Here is a 23,771-nt window from a genome sequence, read left to right on the forward strand (position 1 = left end):
GGTCACAGTTATCACTTCAGTTCATCTATATTTCTTTTTCTTTTCTTTTTTTTTTTTTTTTAAGATTTTATTTATTTATTTGTTAGACACAGAGAGAAAGCAAGAAAGCACAAGCAAGGGGAGCAGGAAGGGAGAAGCAGGCTCCCCGCTGAGTGGAGAGCCCCATGGGGGGCTCAATCTCAGGACCCTGGGATCATGACCTGAGCTGAAGACAGATGCTTAACTGACTGAGCCATCCAGGTGCCCTGCATCTGTATTTCTTTCTACAACGGATTTCTGTGTTTGTGTTCCCATACTTGACTTTACATATGTATTTACCAAATTATGTTCCACAGAACAACACAATTAATAGATTTAAAAGTCCTAAGGGCAGGTGGGGGCTGTGGGGAGACATTCCATGCCTCAGTAAGTTTGAGAAAGCCTGCCTGCATCCCATCCTGGTTGAAGACAGCTGATTCAGGGAAGCCTGGTAAAGGCTCTGCAGAAAAAGGAATTCATAAACGTTGCTTTAATCCCAAACTTACTTGACCACAGAGCCCTCCCACCCCCTCCTCATTTTTGACAGGAACCTATTCCCATAATTCTACAAAATCGAGGTCATACTGACCCGAGAATCCCCTAATTCTCAATGCCAGGAAGAGGAACTTGTTCCTCATTCCAAAGGTCATCCTTTCATGAGAAAACAAGTACTTTTTTTTTAAACTAATATCCTTTTTTTCTTGAGAATGTTTGGGAAGCCTCTCACACCTTCCACCCTCTCCAATGAAAGATCTACAGTGAGAAAGTCTTCCTCCTCCACCCTCCCCTCACCCCTAAAACGGTGTCTCATCTCTATACCAGCTTAAACTACACAAACTCCTGGAGATACTTTATAAAAAATAGTTTTACATTTTTGATTGTGGTAAAATACGCCTAACGTACAATTTCCCACCTTGATGATCTTTAAGCTTGATCTTTAAGAAGATCTTTAGTTTGGTAGTGTGAAGCACATTCACACTTTAATGCAAGCAACCTTGAGAATTCTTCAATAGAAGATATTTTTTAATGGGGGAGAGGTACCCACTCTGTGGGCAGAGTCCATCAGTATCTCTTTCCGAGTGCTGTAATTTTGTGCCATATTTTTGTAACCTCTATATTTAGCGATAACACATTTAAACTTCGATTATGCATTAAAAAATCATTTTCCTGACACCGATTCAGGGGATTTTGCAATGGAAGAAACGGAAGGAGAGCATCTCAGTGGCTTTTTAAAGATCCCATACTGCATTAAGTCCCTGTCCTCCAGCAACGTGCCAAGAGTTGAGCCGGATGCGTGTATCATTAACACCGTCTAGCTCAGGACAACAAGTTCTATACTCACGATGTGAATCATTTATGCTGCAGCCACTGATGACCCTTCTATCAGCTGCCTTCCGACAAATCTATCGGCCCTGAGTAAGACACTTACCGGGCCTTGGGTACACAGTGGCAAGGACACAGGCAGGATATGGAAGGGCCAGGCAGAGCCAATCGCTCCCTGAGCATGCCTGTCTTGTACTGTTTGTAGGTCCTAGGGGTAATAAGCCCGATATTTCAATCCTAGAAAGCCTTCAGCTTCAAGACTCGACACTTCTGAGGTCCTACAGAAACAGCTACAGACCTGGGCTTGATGTGCATGCCTCCCAGGAGGGCAGGGAGAATGTTCTGATGCTGGACAGGAGAGCTGCTCACCCAGCCGGGAAGAGCACGACCACATAGCGGGTCCCAAAGGCACCCTCACAGCATTGCTAGGTAATGGCGAGCTCGGCAGGGGAGATCTCCCATGTCAGGTCTTTGGTATCTCCACCCAAAACCACCCCCTGTCCTGGGCTTTACCCGGGGTGTGCCTCACAGCAGCTCTGCCTCCTACACTGGCATCAGAGGGCGGGTGAAACTAATGCAGAGAACGAAATGCAGAGGCAAGTTTATTCAGAAAAAAAGTTACGTACATGTGGCTGTGTGTGTGTATGCGTATATTTGGGGGGGGGTAACTTTAAAATGTAGTCTTGACACTGAATTTCTCTCTCTCTTTGACACACACACTCATGTCACATCAACAGAAAAATAACACATTCCAGTTTCCTTGCGGTCAACAAACCCTGTGAAATAGACCCACACTCCCCTCAATCCTCTGATTTTTCAATAAACTAGGACCATCTAACCAAGTACTATGAATTAGAGTCGGTTGATTCCTTCTGTTTATAACCCTAGACTTATGCTTTCAACAGCTGGGGAGAGGAGCACCTTTCTCAAGGATTCTCTTACTCAACCAGCTTCATGTGATTAAGTGGCATCTAGTGGCATATACTGGCTTGTTAATCTCGAGAGGACAGCTCTTACCTACGGTTAGCGGGTGACGGTCTGGTAGATTACTATTTTATATTAATGTGCTATGTACATGTTTGTGTACGTGTCTAGACACTTGCCAGTCTGAGGAGTGGAGGGTTAGCAGCTCAATTAGACACCAAAGCAATTTCAGGATACTTCTGAGGTCCAACATGGCTTTTCTAAAGGAGAACATTAGCTCTTTCATTCTTTGAGCAAATATTTGAGCTTCTCTTATGTCTGGCGTTTTCTAGAGTATATAGCAATGATCAAACAGACAAAGTCCTAAGTGTCAGGGAGCTTATCTTTGAGTGGATACCTAGTTTGAAAAAAGTTCTTGAGACATGCAACACACTTACTTTGAATCAACAAGTGACTTTCAGAAGATAGTCTGGACGCAATCTATATAGTCAGTACTGTTGAAGGCTAACAAAAATATTTTCTTCAGAACCAGATCATGGCTTCAGACACAAACAAAACCAGATGTCATGGTATTTGAAAATGTTGTATACTCAGTAATAGAAATCAGCAACTAGGGAAGAACTAAAATTCTAGACCCCCACGACAGCAAGGAGACGGGGAGAGCCCTGTACTCATGAACACACACCAGAGCTCCCACCCCCGGCAAAGACGCTCGTCTGAAATGGACCAAAGAAGCCTAAGTCTTGCTTTTCCTTCCCTTATTTTTCTGTATCCTATTACAAAGCAAACAGATATCAACGGAACTCTTGAGGGAAAAATTATTTATTTTACTCTAGAAAAATGGTGCAAATAATCACAGCTACTCGACCTCACAACATGTCACTTCTTTTTTTGTAGCTAGAATGGTGTCTCTCTCTGATAACTAGACAACTCCATGGGCTCATTCACATCATTTCTAAAAAAAAAATTGATAATTACTTCTCTTCCAAGGAAAAAAAAAAGCATTCAAATGACTGAATGTCATGTACATAGAGGGTGTCCGGCTGTGACTCAGACTTTTGTGGGCACTCTGGACCCTTCCTTACTACAAAAGACCCAAAATTTCATTTTATGACTGCATTGTTATAAAAAAAAAAACCATCAACCAGGCTGAGCCCCATTATCATATACTCACTATCATATTCACTTATCTCTTGCTTTTAAAATAAATTAAAATTAAAACACTTTCTTTTTTTTTATTTAAGAGTTTATTTATTTATTTGACAGAGAGAGACCATAGGTAGGCAGAGAGGCAGGCAGAGAGAGAGGGGGAAGCAGGCTCCCCATGGAGTAGAGAGCCCGATGCGGGGGGCTCCATTCCAGGACCCTGAGATCATGACCTGCACCGAAGGCAGAGGCTTTAACCCACTGAGTCACCCAGGCGCTCAAAATTAAAACATTTTCATGGGCCTTTAAAAATATCATGGATCCTGGGCACTGTGCCTAACGAGTAAGTCAGCTCAGGACCACAGACTCCTAATTTTTTTTTTTTTTTTTTTAAGTAAGTTCCACAGCCAGCATGGAGCCCAACACAGGGCTTGAACTCACAACTCTAAGAACAAGACCTGGCTGAAGTCAAGAGTCAGGGACAATTAACCTACTGAGCTACCCAGGTGCCATCAGGCTCTTGATTTTTAAGCTACTCAGCATTCTATCATAAGTTTAGGCGAAAGATCTTCTGGGACTTTATTGCCAGCAAAGAAGATCTGTAGCAAGAAAATCACTGTTTTTACCAGTTAACAAAATATTAATGGATTCTGAACTCTGACACAGCAAAGTCATCTTTACTCCATTAAAATACCATTTGTCCTTGTAATAACTATGAGTACATCAAGAAGAGTAATGCAGTGTATCAAATATTTATGATTCCAATAAAGCATTATTATTTTGCTAGTTAAAGGCAACAAAACTCTAACCCGTGGCTACACTGATGCTTTTAATTATTTTTTTTTAACTATTTGGTTAAAAAAAGGCCTGGTATAAATTTTAAAGTATAAACTTATGAGTAAAAACTGATAATGTTTATGCTTAACCAACTGAGTTTCTTCACCTTTCCTATGGTTCTAGTAAGCATTTGATATATTTTCGAGCATTATTAGCTCAACATTCCACATCTTGGCCAACAGCTTATCACATGGTCAGAGGATGATCAAGTACTGAGGAAAGAAGCAAAGAGAAATAATTGCCTTGACTTAAAAAAAAAAAAAGCTTGTCCCTTTCTTCCTTTGCCTTTTATTATTCACTGTGGTTTTTCAAATACTACCACAATAAAATTAGATTGAGACTTTAAATCTTGAAGAAAGACTAGAAGTTAAAAGGACAAGAAGTACTTTTCTAGCCAATAAAAAAACATTTAAAATATTACCTAAAAGTCCAACTCATGAATAGCTGAGGGCCAATGGGAAGAAAGGACTCCAAGTTGGGTCACGCTGAGGCTTACTCTTCCTCACTTTATTTTTATTGTTCACGTATATATATCTATATATATGTTCAAAGTTTGCATTTTCTTTTATATGTCATCCTATGGTTACCATATTTGTTATTCTGGCTCACAAAATAGTTAAAAGCAAGAAAAATTTGCCCTTGGGATACTTATTCAAAAATAACCTAACAAACCTGTTATGACTATATTAATCTTTTAACATATTTCATGATCAAGTGAAAAAAAAGAAAATAGCTCACTTTTACGGTTGAAGCCTTTCCAGTGTCTGCACTCAAGACTCCCAACGTCTGTCTTCACCTGCAGTAGAAAAACAAAAATTAACTTGCTTCTTATTACTTTTCCAGAATTATTTCAGTGGAACATGGATGACACGTCAGGGCTAATTCTCAGTGCCAGAAGGAACACTGGCTGCAAAAAGGCCAGCATTTTCTGAGGAAAATGCCACGTCTATACTACTGGTCTGTAACAGACCTATAACAATAATCATAACAATTTAAATAAAAAACAAAAACAGGATATTGTATTAGGAAAGTTACTGATGGTCAATCCTTGATTTTCCCTTTCCCTTGAAATCCACACAAAGTTCAAAAAAAGATGTGAACTTCCAATAGCACTAAAAACTAAGTCCAATGACCATGGAGCCCCTGGGTGACTCAGTCATTTGAGTGCCCAACTCTTGATTTCAGCTCAGGTTATAGTCTCAGGGTCACGGGATTGAGCCCTGAGTTGGGCTCCTCACTGATCATGGAGCCTGCTTGGGATTCTCTCTCTCTCTCTCTCTCCCTTTGGCCCTCTTCCATGTGTGCTTTCTCTCGTGCTCAAAAACAAAAACAAAACAAAAACAAAAACAAAAACTAAGTTCAATGACCTCCCAGAAGCTGGGAAGTTCTCCTTCCTGGAGAAGAGAGAAAGCAGGAGGAGAGTGGGTGGTTCCACTCAGTCTCAACCACACTATTCCTATCCCTGAAGCCCAAGTCATCCATTGGATGAACAACTTTCTAAGGTCAAGGACGCTCTATCTCTGATTCCTCTCCATGGCTGTATCCCATAATTTGTCCCCCTTTCTATCTCTGCAAAGTAGTTGGGATGGGGGTGGAAGTCCACAGGGGTGATATTTACATCTCTGGTAAAATTTGGGGTTTTTTTTTTTTTTTCTGGCCACTATTTTTTTAAATTTATTTTTTATTTATTTTCAGCATAACAGTATTCATTGTTTTTGCACCACACCCAGTGCTCCATGCAATCCGTGCCCTCTATAATACCCACCACATTGTACCCCGACCTCCCACCCCCCACTCCTTCAAAACCCTCAGATTGTTTTTCAGAGTCCATAGTCTCTCATGGTTCACCTCCCCTTCCAATTTCCCCCAACTCCCTTCTCCTCTCTATCTCCCCATGTCCTCCATGCTATTTGTTATGCTCCACAAATAAGTGAAACCATATGATAATTGACTCTCTCTGCTTGACTTATTTCACTCAGCATAATCTCTTCCAGTCCTGTCCATGTTGCTACAAAAGTTGGGTATTCATCCTTTCTGATGGAGGCATAATACTCCATAGTGTATATGAACCACATCTTCCTTATCCGTTCGTCTGTTGAAGGGCATCTTGGTTCTTTCCACAGTTTGGCGACCGTGGCCATTGCTGCTATAAACATTGGGGTACAGATGGCCCTTCTTTTCACTACATCTGTATCTTTGGGGTAAATACCCAGTAGTGCAATGGTAGGGTCATAGGGAAGTTCTATTTTTAAAAAGAAGGAACCACAGACATTTCCATGTCTGTAGAGTTTTAAAGGAAAAACCAAATGTGTTTAGAAACCTATCAGCTGGCTTTGCCTGAAATCTGTCTATGAGGTATTTCACTCTGTAATGAATCAGTGACCGTTTTTTAAATATCTAAATCACAAATTCCTCTTTTTATTTCTATTTCTCCCTTTCCTGTATTATATTTATTACTGATTTCAAGCTTAACTAAATACATATTTCACTTCTTTATTCTCTCCAATTTAAAACAAAAAACCCAACAAGTTACTAGTGCCACAATAAAATTGCATTTTTTTGTCCCTCATATGCAAAATAAAATTGGCTCACTTTCATATCTACTCCCACTTATTTCTCCACTTTTTATGACATGATCTAGAACTTCAGACTTAGATGGGGCTAATTATTATAGTAAAGTTTTTTAAAAATAACTTTTCAAAACTTTAGAAGTTTTCAGTCTATTTGGACTATTCTTAGAATAATTTGCATACCTTACCCCTTGTTTACCTGCTTTTAACACTTTCTACCAGTGCTACTATGTGATTATGTTTCCACTCCTTTTTATTTTGATTCATCCCTCAATCAACTGGAATATTCTTAAGTGTTTATCATGATGATATCTAGCTGAATTACTAAAGAATATATCATAGACATGGAAGAGATTAGGAATTGAGTATATGTGGGATGCCTGGGTGGTTCAGTGAGTTGAACCTCTGCCTTTGGCTCAGGTCATGATCTCAGGGTCCTGGGATCGAGCCCCACATGGAGCCCCACACCAGGCTCTCTGCTAAGCGGGGAGCCTGCTTCCCCCTCTCTTTCTGCCTGCCTCTCTGCCTACTTGTGATTTCTCTTTCTCTCTCTCTCTTTCTGTCAAATAAATAAATAAAATCTTTAAAAAAAATGAATTGAGTATATGTAAAAATATTCTTGTGAATAATTTAACATCTCAATAGAAATAGTTTCTCAGATGCATTTAATTATTAAAACTGAACTGTAAACATAAAAGCCACAGAACTAATAAATAGGGATTAGTGTTAGGATTAAATGATTCCCAAACTACATAAAAAGCTCTGAGCACATAGAACAGGTGAGGTTCCCCCGTTTGTTTGAAGAAGCTAGTATAAGGCTGATAACCAAACCTGGTAATACACAAAGAGAGATGAGGCTTGTTTAACCTAGGTAAGTAAGGCAGAAGAATACTAAATAAAATGCTCAGAAAATTTCAAGTATATTTAAATAATGACACCAGGGTGTAAATTGGGCTTATTCTAGAAACATTATACAAATAGATTCCTTGTGCTCTGTCAATAAGTCATAAGAGACCAACACGTATTCATATGTTCAAAGATGCTAAAACATTAGGACTAAACTCAACGCCTATATTTGATAAACTCTCTGAAACCTAGAAATCAAAAGATCATTGACCATGATTTTTAAAAAGATCTAAAAACAACAGGGATGCTGGGTAATAGTAGGTTAAGTGTCCAACTCTTGGTTTTGGTTCAGGTTATGATCTCATGGTCATGGTATTGAGCCCCAGGCTGGGCTCTGCACTCAGTATGGAGTCTGCTTGAGATTCTCTCTCTCTCTCTCTCTCTGCCCCTCCCCACCCTGCATGCTCTCTCTCTGAAATAAATCTTTAAAAAAAATCTAAAAACGACAACATTTTTGTTTAAAAGCCAGTCATAAAATATGCTCACAGTGCAATATGAAAGGAAGGGAACAGGCCAAATCACTACCATCAGTAGGTGACAAGGTTGAATACCCAGAAAAGTCAAGAGAAATATCTAAAAAAAGTCTAGTGGAAATAGAGAAGGTGCCATAAGATTATTTGAAACACAGTGCATAAAAAGCAATGGGGTTTTTTTTTTGTTGGTGTTCATTTGCAGCCATGACCAGTCACAAATAAATGAAAATGGAGACAAGTCTGAAAATAGATCAGATTCAGAAAAATGATGCTTACGGTAAAGAATCTACATAAAGCACATTTAAGGAAATCTTTAGGACAATGGTTTCCTCCTGAGAAATGATGAAAAGTACAAATATGCATTTTTAGGAAAGGAGAAAAGGCAGTACTTAGCCAGGAAATTCAATATGAGGCAAAACAATGTATTTATAGTTTTAGTCTGAGATGGTCGACTGCCTATATGAGAATATGAGAACAGCAAGAGACTTTTACAACCAGAGATGCTTATTTATAGGTGAATACGTGAGGGCCTCAGAGGCTGTTCTATAAATTCAAGATGGGATTTCTAGAAAAAAAAAACACATTAAGAATATTTGATTATCCGGCCTTAAGTGCAAAACCCACTCAGGGCATTAGAAATAAATAGAATTTGATATTAAAAAAAAAAAAACCCTAAAACACATCATTACACTTTCAAAGGTTGGAGAAGGATTATAAATAGCCATTGATGTTATATTTATGAAAAGAAAATGCTGATTGCACGTCACTGAATCACGCTAAAACAGGACACGTTTTATTGCTTTTGGCCACAGAACAATGCTAAACTTCTGGAATACATGCAAGGTGATGTTTAAAATAAGCTATAAAGGCAAAATACAAGTAATGTGAGTTTGAGAATAAAAATAAATAAAATGTCAGGATTGGACTTATAAAAAGGAGACAGAAGTCCAAAATAGGTCACCATGTCCTTTTAGCTACAGTGTCTAAAATTAGTTTACCTTTAATGTTAAACAGAGTGAGGAGACTAAATTTTAATGCCCTGAAATCAACTACATAATCAATTCTAGTTCATCAGAATGAATGTGAACAAAAATTGCACACAAAAGGGGCCAACTTCATTCTTTATGTGGAGGACACAATAAAAGCCCTGTTTGCTTTGCAGAACCGTAATACCCAGTGACTAGTAAAAGCAGCTTTTAATGGTCTGAGCTGGCATGGCTTAAACAAGGCACAATTTAAAGTCATGTCAGATAAAACACTGGAACTCATGATAATGACTTTGCAAAGACCCAAAGCATAAACATTTCCCCTATAATGTAAACTATTTGAAATACAGGAGCCCCTATGTACATAAGCACAAAATTTCTTATCTTTATTTCTTCGGTGAAACACATGAACTTCACAGAAGAAACAAAGTAAGGGTAGAGATACACGTAAGGGGCTACTGGAAATCACGAGACTTTAGACCAGTGTAGACCATAATGTAGTTAATACTGGTAATGCCAACAAAGGTCAAGTCTTCCAAAGTTCCTCCCATACGTAACCAGAAAGTATTCCTTTTTAGCCCCTCTCCCTAGAAAATATTTTTTGAATCAGTAACACAAATGGTCAAATGGACAAAAACAAAGTATTTCTGAAGCAATAGGCAATGGAACCATGTACATCCAAAGGGCATCTCTGCGTTTGGACTAGAGTTCTGCTTCTGCCCCAGACCCACCTCCCTGGAGGGCCACTAACATCTGTCCATTCTGATTTGAGAAGGCAAGATAACCTGTGACTCTAGGTCCGTGCAACATAAAGCACTTTTTCTTGCTTCTACCTGCCCTGCTTTGAGCTACCTCTTATCCTTCATAGACCATAAGCAAGTAGCAACAGCTAGTGTAATTCGAGACTTCCTAAGTTGGTTGCTGGAAGTGAGTGGAGTGTTCCCGAAGCCCAACATTTATCTACCCTCCTTGTAGCAACCACATTAACGTTTTCTTCTCCTTTACCCCGGTCCCAGCTCTTGAGCTCTGAATGATGTTAATTAGGCTAAGCTGTTCGTCTTTATTTCATCCCTTGATTACTGTCCTTGGTTCATGAATAGGACATGGCCCAAGCAGACCAACCAGGGCCAAGGAGACCTAACCTGGGGTATTTTATGAAAATCACCAGCAAAACAGACTTTTAATTGCTTCTACCAGCCCCAGACATGGGGATTTAGAACCAGAGGTACTGCAGCCGTCCATGCTTTCTCCCACTCCATGTTAGGTTTGCGAGATTCCTCCATGTTACGTGGCTGACTTGGCAGTGCAGTTGCTTGCACTGATGGATAGTATTTCATTGCATTTCATCGGATACTTTGTGGCATATATATAGGCTTCACTGTCGGACTTTTAGACTATTTCCAATTTTTCCTCCCTCTTACAAGCGATGTTGTACATGCACCTTGGTTTCATGTTTCTACCTGGTATTTATCTGAATTGGAACTGCTGGGATATTCATTACACACATGAACATTTTTGGGTAACCCCAATTTTTTTTTTCCCCCAGAGTGACTGTAACACTCTGCCCACAGTATATGAGAGTTCATTTTGCTTCATATTATGGCCAACGCCTGATACGAAAATATTTTAATTATAGCTATTCTGGGTAGGACATTGTATTTTTGTGGTTTAAGATTGTATTTTCCCAGTTACTAATGAGGTTAAATATATTTTCATATGTATGTTTGCCATTCATATTCCCTTCACTGTGAGAAACTCGTTCATGCATTTTGTCCTTTTTACTATAGAATTATCTTTTTCTAGTGCCTTTGTTGGAGCTCTTCGTATATTCCCCAATATAAAAATTGATATGCCTGTTTTGGATTATGGCTTATCTTCAGTCTCTCTCGACAAACACAAGTTCTTAAATATGATGCTGTAATGTATATCTCTTTATGGTGTAATGATTTTTGTGTCTTGTTTCAGTGCCCACAAGGACATGAAGCCATGCTATCACATTTCCAACAAAACTTTAAAATTGTATATTTCACATTTAAGTCCTTGATGCATTTGACATTACTATGCATGCTATGAGGCAGGGATCTACTTTCATTTTTTTTCCATATGGATAACCTATTACCCCAGTATCATTTATTAATTTATTCTTTTCACTAATTTCAAATTCGGCTCTGTCACATGTAAGGTTTCAATATAAGCAAGGGCCTGTCTCAGAACTACTGTTTAAGATTTTATTTATTTGTCAGAGAGTGAGAGAGAGAGAGAGAGAGAGAGTATGAGCACACAAGGGGGCAGAGTGACAGGCAGAAGCGGAGAGAGAAGCAGGTCCCTGCTGAGCAAGGAGCCCAGTGCAGGACTTGATCCCAAGACCCTGGGATTATGACCTGAGCTGAAGACAACAGCTTAACCGACTGAGCCACCCAGGCATCCCATCAGAGCTACTGTTTTACTGGTCTAATTGTTTACCTTTACTGTCAAAATCATGTCTAAAATACTATGGATTTATAACAACATAAATAATATCTCTAAATCCTTCTACCTGATTTTTCTTCAGGATTCTTTTGGCTATTTCTGGATCTTTGTTCCATATAAATATTAGGATCAATCTAAGTTCCGCCAAAAACTTGTTGGATTTTGGTTGGGATCGCACTAGACAGACCCGTATGGGGAGAATCACCATCTTTTACCTAACCTCCCTTTGTTTAGATCTTTTAAATGTATGTTTGCATAAAGTTGAAGTTCTTCCATTTTTTACAGAAAGGTCTCACAGATCTCTCATTAGATATATTTTTAGGAACCTTCTTTTTATTGTTACTGGTGAAGACACCTTTTAAAAATTGTGTTTGAAAATATACAGAAAAGTATTATTATATGTGTCTTCCTATAGAGCCAAGGTTTGGTTCTGAAATGCGATAGGTACACACATTTGTTCAGACATAAGGAAGAAAATCCAGTAGCAATGGAATTCACAGGAGAAACTGGTTGATCACGGTGGGAAGGGAATGGGGAGAATTAAAATAATCAAACATTTCAGAATAAGAATGTTAAACAATCCCATGAATTTTTCATTCATGCAGGTAATTACTTAAATACCTTAGACTTGGTTTTTAGTCATTCATTCAACAAGGGTTTAGGATCTATTACGGACAAGCATATACTTCTATTCTCAAAGAGCCCTCCAAAGACAGACACTCTATAGCTTTCCTTGCAAGCTCAAGTCCATTTTTATTTCTAATTTGACATGTCTAATCGGTCATTCCTTTCTTTGGAAGAAGTACAGTGAGTCTCAACCACTTAAAAAAAAATCCAAACCCTAGCATTTGGAAGTGGAGATTATGGAAAAGGGGTAAAAATCTTTCAATAGCTACTATTTATTGGTTTCCTCCCCCGTCAGTATACTGCTCTTACCTACAATTTGATTAAATTATGTCAGAGCACCTGCTACATACCAGGTGCAGGGTTATTAAGTGAGTGAAGGACACTGTCTCCAAGAAAATCTTTTCCTATTATGAAATGGGCATGTTCCTGGGAACAACTATACACATCAAGCAATTTGAATAAGTTGAATTATTTTGAGTGGCATTTTAACAGATATATCAGGAACAATTTGTCAAAATGAAGGTTCCGCTCACTCAACCCCATGTTGTATATTAGGGTTGCATATCTTTTCAGGCATGGCATGCAGCTTATAAATAAAATTTAGAAGTGAGTTGAACTCTTAAGTTCAGTTTTTAGTCTGTATCAATTCCTGGCACCCACAGGATCACACCTAGACAGACTAGACAGAAATGATTCAAGTTCTTTATACATTATGAAGATATAGTAGGCTGATACTGGATACTTGCCAACTCTGAGCTTGATTTCATGGTAAGTTGGCTGTGAATTTTTTTTTTTTTTAAAGGAAACCAAAAGCAGACAGAAAGCAAAAACTGTGCATACTAGATTTTGGTGGCCCAGACTTTAGATTCTGTCACTTCCTGGTTTTTTTTTTCCCTTTTGTTTTTGAAGTGACCAACAATTGGCACACTTATTTATTGAAGGATTGTTAATTCTAATATTTGGTCAGAAACTAGGAGTTCCAGCATGTGACCCCTTCCTCCTGTTTTCCCCTATGTTCCTCTCTTTTTTTCATTCTTACAACAAAGTGGACCTCTGAATAAGGAAAGCTGGCCAAACAGAACTGGGGATTTCAACATCGTTCTCTTTTATTTTTTTAGTGTTAGAGGGGACTCTGGGCAAAAACGTGAAGTAGTGAATGATTCTTGAATGAATGGCCTTCATTCAAGTGCTGTGAAAGACACTAGGGTTACAAAGAGGAATACTGAGACTTTGCCTGAGATGGCGGGCATCGGAGGGATGCGTATCAGTGAACAGACTGGATGGTAACCATGTTTCAAGTGCTACTGTACAGCTATCCACACATTCCCAACTCAGTACCCTATCACCCCGGCAACCCACGCTACCCCTGAAGCACTTGGAAGGCATCCAACAGCTCAGCACCAACTGGGGACCAGGCACAGGTGCTGATGGTCCAACAGTGACTGGCACAGATTCAGTCCCTAACCTTGCAGACCTTCCAGCCAGTGGGATGAGGCCGGGTGGGGGGTGGGGGGAGGGAGGGTCATCAATTCGGCTAACATCAAAGCCCAGAGGCAGCTGCAGTTACACAGTGAGCTCTCGAAAGCATAAAAGCAATACAATTTTAAATATTAAAACTTGGGCTTGGTAACACATCCGTGAAGGAATACTACAGATAAGGCAATTTCCAAAGATCTTCAAGTCCGGGCATAAATAAGAAGGAGGAAGGTGACTAGGAAAGTTTTAAGATTTGGCAGATTCTGTATTTGATAAAATGGAGGAATCAGGGAAATGGATGAGCATTTCTAAGCAGAAAAATTGTGTAAGAAATACCTTCTGTATGGATTAGAGTCCATGAGCCTTTTTGAATCCAGATCTGTAACTGGAGCGATTGAGATGTGTTAGCAAGCAGGGAAAATGAATGACGTTAATTAACATAGAGAAATTGCCCAAAAGGAACAGAATTCAGATGGCTGTGGTTTCTAATGCTGGAATATTTTATAAGTAAAATTGATTTTAGTATAAGGAAACAGAAGATGCCATGTTTCTTATGCAAGTTATTTAAAATCTGGTATTTGGAGAGATAGCTTTAGAAACCTGAACTGTGGTTGCCTGTTTATTTAATAGTGGAGTATAGAATATATATATTTTTTAAACCAGGCTTTTGTAAAAACACTACTTTTATTCAGGCAACCTATGGAAAAAACTGTTACATCATTTCAGAATGTTATATTTAGAAAGGTAATTTCCTTTCACTGAAGGTCTTTTTTTTTTTTTTTTTTTGACCTTTCCACATCAGTCAAGAAACACAGGCTTTGACTTCAGCTTTTTTAAAAAAGTGAACTACCAAATATATCAGGGCGTTTTTATTTAACATCCATCTTGAGGATATTTCAATGAGCTTTCAGGTTCAAGGAGAGAAAAAAAGGAAACATGCATGTGGAGGGCAGACTTCCAATAAAACATTTTACAGTTCCTACCAAACAGTGACTTATTCATCTGCTTGCTCCTTGCCATTATAGCAACTAGAACTTCCTGGAAATCTCTGGTTTTGCAAATGTGGTGTTTTTACTTCTAAAAAGAGGGGAAATGCTAAAATTGAATTATGTAGCTAGCCCATGAGGAAAATAGATGGGTGATAACTGACATAGGCATGGAGACCTTGTCATTTTAAATCTGTACTTGAGAAAACTATTTGTCTTCTTATTAAATACGTCATGAGCGTACGTAGCGTGCACTCAGACAGTTATTTCAATGGTTTAAGAAGATTCAAACTTAGCAGGAAAGTTCTTTCAGAAATACTTCAAGGAGTCTGCACTTAACACTACGAACAGATAAATATTTCTCCAGTTTCTGCTTCGACGTATTTTTAGCCCAGCTACTTGGGTATATACAAGCTACAAGAACTGTAACAGCATGGGCCTTTGGTCACATGATATTAAACGCAGAACAAAGGGCAGGGCACTACTAGGGTACAGACCTACTAAACAGGACACACCGCCCCAATTTTCATGATGACACTGAAATACAGTAGCAATGCAAATACTGAAATGTCGTATCTACTGCCGTAAAGTTAGTTAGAATTGCACTTTCCAATCTAAATGTTTAGCATCTATAGATACTTGTTTAGCATCCATTGGCTCCACTAGACCACATAACATCCCATTTTCCTTTGTGTGCAACAGCACACCAATGCCTACCACGGGGTACTTGCTCTCAAGTGATTATTAAATGAATGACAGAGTAAAATATGCTCACTGAGTATGTATGGCAAGCTGAGTTTCAAGTGGGAGCGTCCAGAGGATATATACATGTTGACAGAACAGATCTTTTACTGAAGAAGAGGTTGAAAATACAGAAATGGGGAAATTTTCTGAAGTTCCCTGAAAAGACAGGCCGAACTGGGACCTGTCTTCGGGACACAGTGTTAAATAAGGTTGGGCTCCTTTAGCTGTTATCACAAGGGACAGGCACAGGATAGTTACTTGGTTTGATGACAGGCAGTGGCCAACATGGTCTTAGGTGATTTCTGTCATTTGTCCTGGGAAGTAAAAGACCAGATCATCTTCTGAAAGTGATGAGCAAGAAAGTATATTTGGGAAGAGTAGGGAAGACGAGATGTCATTTGGAAGAGCAGGCGTGAGCTGACTATGTCTGTTAGTATCATACTTTGTGTCATCAGTCACCAGGTGATGAAACCTTAGGTAGGATGCTGGCTTGGGCATGTGCATCACAGACAGCAGGTAAGAAGGGTAGGTGGCCTCAAAGCTCTTGGTTTTGGCATCAGGACACTAGTGTCTGTACCCACGCTCTGCTAGCAATGAGTTGCTGGACTTAGAGGAATTGCTTGGTTTCTTTAGCTCCTAGGTTTTTGGCCATTGGTAAAAATCACAGGGTGGCATAAAGATCCCCAAGGTCCCTTCTTGCTCCAAAAGGGCTAAGTCTTTATAAAATAACCAGTAAATGGTCAAAAGGCTGTGTAATTAACACAGAATAAAAATTTAGAATTTTTAGTGTCTTAGCACACAGCTTCGTAGCTTTCTGGTGTGGATTACACCATGACCTCCCCTCTGCTCTGTCTCTAATCCTACTTCCATCCTGTCATCTGTACAGAGCAATCATGTGACCTTCTGCTTCTCTGCTTCAATCCTTCCAAAGGTCCCCTCACTGCTATCTGGGTGAATCCAGATTCCTTAGTGCAGCCCAGGAAACCCCAAGTCATCACTTCTGGCATCACTCACAGCTTCCCTGAAACACAAACTGCAAAATAGATTTGAAGGGAAGAAAGAAAGAGAGAAAGAAAGTAGAGAAGGAAGGAAGGAAGGAAAGAAAGAAAGAAAAGAGAGAGAGGGAGGGAGGAAAGGGATAGAAAGAGAACATTTGTTCTATTAAAGTGAAAGTAAAATAAGGGTTCTTCATCCCTTAAGCATTCCTATTCACTACTTTAGGGACGCACGTATTGTCATTTGCTATTTTAAGATCATCCAATTTAGAAACATGGAACGCAGAGATTTGGGCCAAACACTTCTCAGGAGCAACAGTAAGAATTTGTGGCTTAGTTAAAATATACTAAAGTGAATTCCTTTCACTTTTCAGGCTCAGTACAATATAAGTTAAAGCCTTCCTAAAAGGAACGGGCTTTCCAGAGGAAGTGAAGAAAGAATATAAATAACATTACCCCATTCATTAAAAGAATGGTATTCAATGATGTTTACACAAGTGGTTCTCGCCCTTTAAACTTAAATCTAAATATATTTTAAAAGCTGTATGTAAAGTGGTAATTTACTGAAGTCAAACCGCTGGGAAATTTCAAGAATGCGTACAGGTTGTATTACCCTCTCCTCAACTATGTAAAGAGCATCTTAATAGTTTCTATTCTGGTCATCTATCAACTAATTGTTACTTAAAAGAATGTTGCAACATAAAATACTATGAAAAACTGTTAGAAGCCATTAAGTTTCTATGTGAGAGGTGAAAATGTAAGCTCCTAACTACTGATTAGCTATTTTTACACAAGAGGTACCCGGCAGGGGCAGCCTCTACCCGGTCACTAAACCTCCCCATCTTCTCCAGGGCACTTGCTTTTCCTCTTGACACCCTTATCCACCTTCCTTTCAGGAATCGCACGGAAGCAGCGGAGACCCTCAGCAAGACTGAGGCAATGACCAGAAAGGTTCAAGCAAGAGCCAAGGAGTATTAAGAGAAAGGGGAGACTGCATGTGGCTGTCAGGGCCCCATAACTTTTATGTAAACGGGGTGGAGGGAGGGCAATCAGAGCAAGTCGAGGGAAGAGTCGGGAAATGGAAAGAAAGACATTCACAAGCTGCAGGAGAGCATCGGAAGGTAGGAGAGCCTCGATCGTTCCAAAAAACCAAGATAGATAACTTAGCTAGAGCTGGGGTTTGGCTGGAAAACAGTAACGTGTCCTATCTAAACATGAACAAATTAAGGAAGTGTTTGATGCTGGAAAACACAAACTCTAAGCAACCCAAGAAGATCATCCGTCAAGTTCATCACTATCAAGAATAATACTTCCATAACAGTTGGAATAATACTCACAGATATTCATATTCTTTTCATGGAAAAAAGAACAAGAATGGGAAAATTTTCAGATTATGAAAAAAATAAGAGCCAAGACAGAAAACCAATGGCCTAAATGATAGAATTTTTATGGCTAAAGACTTATCCAGCAGGCTCCAAAATGTAAATCTCCAGAACATAGAGCCAAAACAGAGAGATGGAAAATAGGAAGGATATGGAGAATTGATTGCAAGAGGTCGGAAACCCATGTGCCAGACTTCTCTTTGAAGACTGTGTAAGTATTGGTGGGGAGAAAATGACCTGAGCCTGAGTGGGCTTTATCTCAAAGGTCAGCAAAAAAGAGAAAAGATCATTGGTGAACTACTAGATCCACAAATTCCCGAAAGCTTCAAAGAGGTAAACAGACAGATACATATGCAATCAACTAAGTAATAAGAATCAGTCCTCAGACTCATTGGCTACACTAGATTGTAGGTATCCAAAGGGCAATGCCTTCAAAGCAGAAGAACTATCATTTTGAATCTAGACTGAAATTATCAATCACGTGTGAAGGCGAAATCAGACATTTTCAAACGTGCAGTAACAGAGCTTACCATCCATGCATATTCTATATAAAAAGTTACTCTGAGGAATAGTCTACCCAGTGAAGATGGGAATCTAAAGGAGAGAACAACGTGGGATTTTAAAAACTGGAGTCGAATATAACCCCAAAGTAGAGGAACGTATACATGAAGCTGTTGGAAAACTCTTCAAGCAGCAAAAATTGTGATCTGGAGTGGAATTTTATTCCCTATGGATCGGTATATTACTTGGGTAATATTACTTGGCTCCCCAGTGAATAATATTGGTCTGTTGGCTTTCGATTGTTAGAAACAACCCATAGACAAAATAAACATTCATGGTTACGCTGCGACAATAAGTATAACAGAAGTATTAAACCTCATTCTGTAAAAAATTATAGTCTAATGTCCCGGGAGGTTCTAGGTAGGGGCCGACCCTCCCGGCACTGAGGAGGGTTCTTGGGCATGGGACATGCAGTGCTGCAACTGGGCAAGTCCCGGGTAAGCCAGGGAGCGTTTGTCACCATAATCATAGTGGAGAAGGAGTGAATGAGAGATACAAATAGCCCCATTTTTCAGAGCCAAGGCTTCATGAAGGCTTTAGAAAAGAAGTTGGTGACAAACAGGATCAATATAGCAACTGTTAGCAGGGGGTGAACTTGAAAATGAGGTTTTTATGCTTGATTTCAACCCCTTCCGAATGATATAGATTTTTAAAACAATACATCCATTTAGAGTCGAAGAAGTCAAGTCTTACTCATGAGGTGTCTAACTTCTAACAAAGAGAATATTTCAAAATGAGCAAAACCTAAGGCTCTGCACATGGGAGCTAACTAGAAATTCTGGTTAAACAAAAGATTTTTATCCCATCTCCGATAGGAAAGCAAGAGTATCCACAAAACTGAGGACAGGAAGACCAGTTCCCTTGTCCAGAAGCAGTGCCTGTCCTCTCGTGAAGGATGGATGGTCACAGGGAAGGGCAGGAGGAGGAAGTCTTCAGTGAACCGGAACAAGGGGCTGAGTGAGCCGAGTTAATCATGTCACAGGACATTAGAAAGCACATGCCATTACAGCTGCTGGCGGGGGGTGGTAATCCCTCGTAGCCTGGTCACTCCACCTAAAAGATGCTCGAAAGACATTCTGCTTCCTCTCTAGAGGTGTGACTATTTATGATGTCATATTTTACACTAACTTAAGGAAAAAAAGAAAAGCCTCAGTGATACACCATGATCTGGCTATTTTATGCCCCAATTGTTACCCATATAAAAAATTTCAGGGGCACCCGCGTGGCTCAGTTGGTTAAGCATCTGCCTTTGGCTAGGTCATGATCCCGGGGTCCTGGGATCTAGTTCCAGAGTCCAGCTCCCTGCTCAGCAGGGAGTCTGCTTCTCTCTCTCCCCCTGCTTTCCGCCCACCCCTCTGTACTCACTTTCTCTCAAATAAATAAAATCTTAAAAAAAAATTCAAAATTGGGCTTCTTTTCCTGAGCATTAACACTTTGAAGTTTGCCTAATGACCCCAAAGTGGAATACATATCTATAGATCTTTTTTTTTTTTTGTCTTTAAACAGAACCCAAATCTTAGGTATGCTGAGGCTGATTATTTACACAGAAAGCTGTTGACTTCTCTACAAAGGATAACACAGCCTGGAAAGATAATGATTGTTCATTCCCTTCAACTTAAGAATGCCCTCTGTTAACACCTCAAAGATACAGTATTTAAAGTGGAAAAAGCCCATAGTCCTGCCTTTCATAAGTCACTAACTACCAAGCATAGTAATCAAAATCCATTATGAGTTTCACCCAGTGCATGAAACTAGGGCCCATGACACATTTAACAACTCACTGGGAACCTGCCAAATCTCCCCACTATCAAGTTTCCTTACTTTAAGATTCACTTAATGTCTTAAAAGCATACCCCAAATCAGGACATAGCCTATGATCAACATGAACATTTAACGCGGCTGAGTTTATTTAGGCTCCCTGAAGCTGTTCAATCTACTGAGTATCTTAAAAATCCAGAGTGCAGAACTGAGAAGGTCCGAAAATATCCCATCCATAACTCACTGGAAACATGTCTGAACCCATGAAAGGAATAAAAAAAAAAAAAGACCTCCAGAAAAGCAGAGATGTTGGTCCTAAAGTGAAGACAACTGAGATTAGAAATACTGAAAAGGACAAAATCAGACCTAAACAGACACACTTCCCAGTTTTTGGGAACTACAGATGACATAGAGTTAATTCCCGAGTTCCAGCAGAAAAAACCAATAGAACCATGATTGCTCTACCACATCCCCCCATGGCTTTCATATTTCTTATTTATATTACAAGACTCTTAAAATGCTCATTCAATTATTTTGGGGCATTAAAAATATTTCAGTGTCATTTATTAGAAGTGAAATTTGCAGTGTGTTAAGTCTCCATGACTCCCCAAAACAACAACAAAAATCTTTAAAGCAGTGAAAGTTGCAATTTACTCACACTCCAGGCAGCAAATTGAAATGTACTGGAGTAAACGTAATGAAATAATGTAAAACATTTGTGTGAAATTCAAAGTATTCTGTTATAAACCCCTCCTGGGGAGGGAGCGTATCTGTCCATTTTCATTTCCTTCCATTTCTAGTGACAGCTCTATTGAATGCTCCAATTCTACAGGATTGAGAACGAATTATTTTTCCAGGGGAAGAGTCACTCAACTACTTTAAAACCTGGGTTGTTTTGAGAATCTTCATCCAAAAAAAAAAAAATTGTCCTCAATCTTCTTGGACTAACATCCCGTAAATTCCTACCCACTCCTGCCCTGAAATCAGTTACAAATCATAACCTCGCAACTCTTGGGGAAAGATGCTGGTGTTTGTAATAATCCCAAGGCACAGAAATGATGATGTCCCTCCCAGCACTCATGGTATTCTCTACAAAATAAAGATTTATTGTTCAATGGCTTCATCGCTTTAATGGGTTTTCTCCCTGAACTAGCCTTCGAATCTGGAATTGAAGGTTAAATTTTTCCAGATGTCTGAATTTAAAATTACCACTTGATCTAGTCATGGAAAAACTGATTGGCTCTTTCAGTTAAGATATTTTAAATGTTTATCTCTCTCCACTTTATTATTATTATTATTATTATTATTATTTAAAGCTTCATGCCAAAGCTAAGTTTCAGGCTTCCCTGCAGTTCTCAAGTTAGCCTAGAATGTAGTTCAATGGTAGAAGTCAACATGGCAAAGGATAATGAACCAAGGGTATGCTGTGTGCCTTCTGAGCTTCCCATCCTTTTTCCCTCCAACCACTGTTTAACGTTTCTCCAAATTCATCAGGCTTTCCTGACTGCCCTGGGCTATGCAGTTTTCCTACACTACTTACGCTCCAGCGCTCACAGGGCCACAGATCACATGCTTTGTTTTAAAAGGCATATAGGTTAGTTGGCCCTTTCTACTAAGTCACACGAGAAAGCAGTCTGATGGTCGGGGAGTCTCTCTCATGGCTTCTCGTGACCTGTGGCACTCTGCACGGAAGTGGTACCCCATACACTGACTGGCGCATGGTAGGTCCTCACATTTTTAAACGGGTGAGTACGTATCTTAGCCATCAATCTGCAGTCAGCGCAATCCATGGCTCTCAGAGGCAGAAGAACACCAGGTCTGATTTTCAATACATGTGGGTATGGACACTTCGCCCAGCCACGTGCATTTACCTGAGTCAGATGTGACACCGTCACGGACTCCCAAAGATATCATGTCTGGTTTTCTCTCACTACCACCTTGACCTTGTATTTTGTTGTTGGAACGTTTAGACTACTTCTCATTTTGTCTTACAGAGCCTAGAATGAACAACCTAGAAAGATCATCCTTTAAGAAGTGAGGAAACTTTTGTATTTATGGTATGCATTATAGGTATGTAATAAAAAGTGATGGTCACACTTTTCCAGCCCTTATGTCTCCATTTCCTGAAACCCCTGAACTCCTCCCTTTTATCCTAATGGGTCAGATCGTTCCTGGCTCGCCCTGACCACTGCCTGAATGACGTCCTGTACTCCCTTCCACTCTTGAATTTTGCAGCTGCCCATGAAAAGGGCCACACTGGGGTTGTTCCCATCTTCCTATTTTAAGTAACATATCTCTGAGGCTGAAAACTGAACAACCACCACGCACACACTGACACCATGATAAATCCATGGTTGCCAACCTCATTTGGGTTCCTGATGCTCTTCAACCATCTTCTGACTTTTTTTTTTTTTAAAGATTTTAGTTATTTATTGGACAGACAGCAATCACAAGCAGACAGAGAGTCAGGCAGAGAGAGAGGGGGAAGCAGGCTCCCTGCTAAGCAGAGAAGCCCAATGCACGGCTCGATCCTAGGATCATGACTTGAGCTGAAGGCAGAGGCTTGACCCACTGAGCCTCCCAGGCACCCCTCTTCTGACATTTTTTAAAAAAGATTCATTTATTTGAGAGAGAGCGAGCGTGGGGAGACACAGAGGTAAAGAGTCTCAGAAAGACTCCCAGTTGAGCAGGGAGCCCCACGCAGGGCTCCAACTCAGGACCCTGAGATCATGACCTGAGCCAAAATCAAGAGTTAGATGTTTAACCCACTGAGCCACCCAGGCATCCCTTGACATTATTTTGTAATTGACTGTTAACTGAACACTTACCGTGTGTCACACTCTGTGCTGGGAAAGGCTGTTCCTGCCTTTCTCCTTGGTCAGCTCCCTCCATGGCTCCTCTCTGTAGCCCCTCAGACCCTGTCGCTCACGCCAACCCCTCCTGTCAGAGGATAGCCCGCTCTCCCACGCTGAGGAAGAGGAGGCCATCAGGGATGAACGCTCTCAGCTTCCCGAGCCTTGCGCTACAGTCCACCTCGGGCTGCACTCTGCTCTGCAGGCTTCCCACAGGCTCAGAGGACTGGGTGGCTGGAAGTGAGCACGGACCCCTCAGCACCAGCATCGTCCTTGTCCTTCTTGTCTGCTCCTCACTGTCTCCCCTGCATCTGACACTCTCTCTCTCTCTCTCATTCTCTGTCGCCTGTTTATCTCTTGGGCCATGCATACGATGGCATCTCAACGCTGCAAAAAAAGAATCCCCTTTGAACCCTACACCCCTGCCTGCCCTAGCTGTTATCATCTTCCTCACTTGACCACACTTTTATAAGGTCACTTTTTTTTTTTAAGATTTCATTCATTCATTCATTCATTCATTCCATCATTTATTCATTTGAGAGAAAGCACAAGCAGGCAGAGCAGCAGGCAGAGGAAGAGGGAGAAGCAGACTCCCTGCTGAGCAGAGAGCCCGCTGTGGGGCTCAAGCCCACGACCCCGGAATCATAACTGAATCTGAAGGCAGAAACTTAACCAACAGAACCACCCAGGCACCACTAGGGTCACTATTTATGATCCTCTACGTCCTGATCTCTCTCT

The 23,771-nt window shown here is 40.1% G+C and overlaps 1 protein-coding gene across 3 annotated transcripts in view; it reads right to left on the reverse strand.

Moving 5' to 3' along the window:
* The window catches only part of PLEKHG1 (pleckstrin homology and RhoGEF domain containing G1), a 216,491-nt gene that overhangs the window by 155,218 nt on the left and 37,502 nt on the right, over window positions 1-23,771 (reverse strand). For 2 of the 3 annotated variants that reach the window (XM_013056735.1, XM_013056737.2), the window contains one exon: window positions 4,987-5,044. The exons of the other annotated variant lie outside the window; for it this stretch is intronic. In XM_013056735.1, the coding sequence (XP_012912189.1) occupies window positions 4,987-5,044 (58 nt within the window). The remainder of the gene's footprint in view (window positions 1-4,986; window positions 5,045-23,771) is intronic. 3 annotated transcript variants of the gene reach the window in all.

This window comes from Mustela putorius, unplaced genomic scaffold (genome assembly GCF_011764305.1).
Source record: "Mustela putorius furo isolate JIRA1106 unplaced genomic scaffold, ASM1176430v1.1 tig00000450_pilon_pilon_pilon, whole genome shotgun sequence".
In the NCBI taxonomy this organism is placed as follows: Eukaryota; Metazoa; Chordata; class Mammalia; order Carnivora; family Mustelidae; genus Mustela; species Mustela putorius.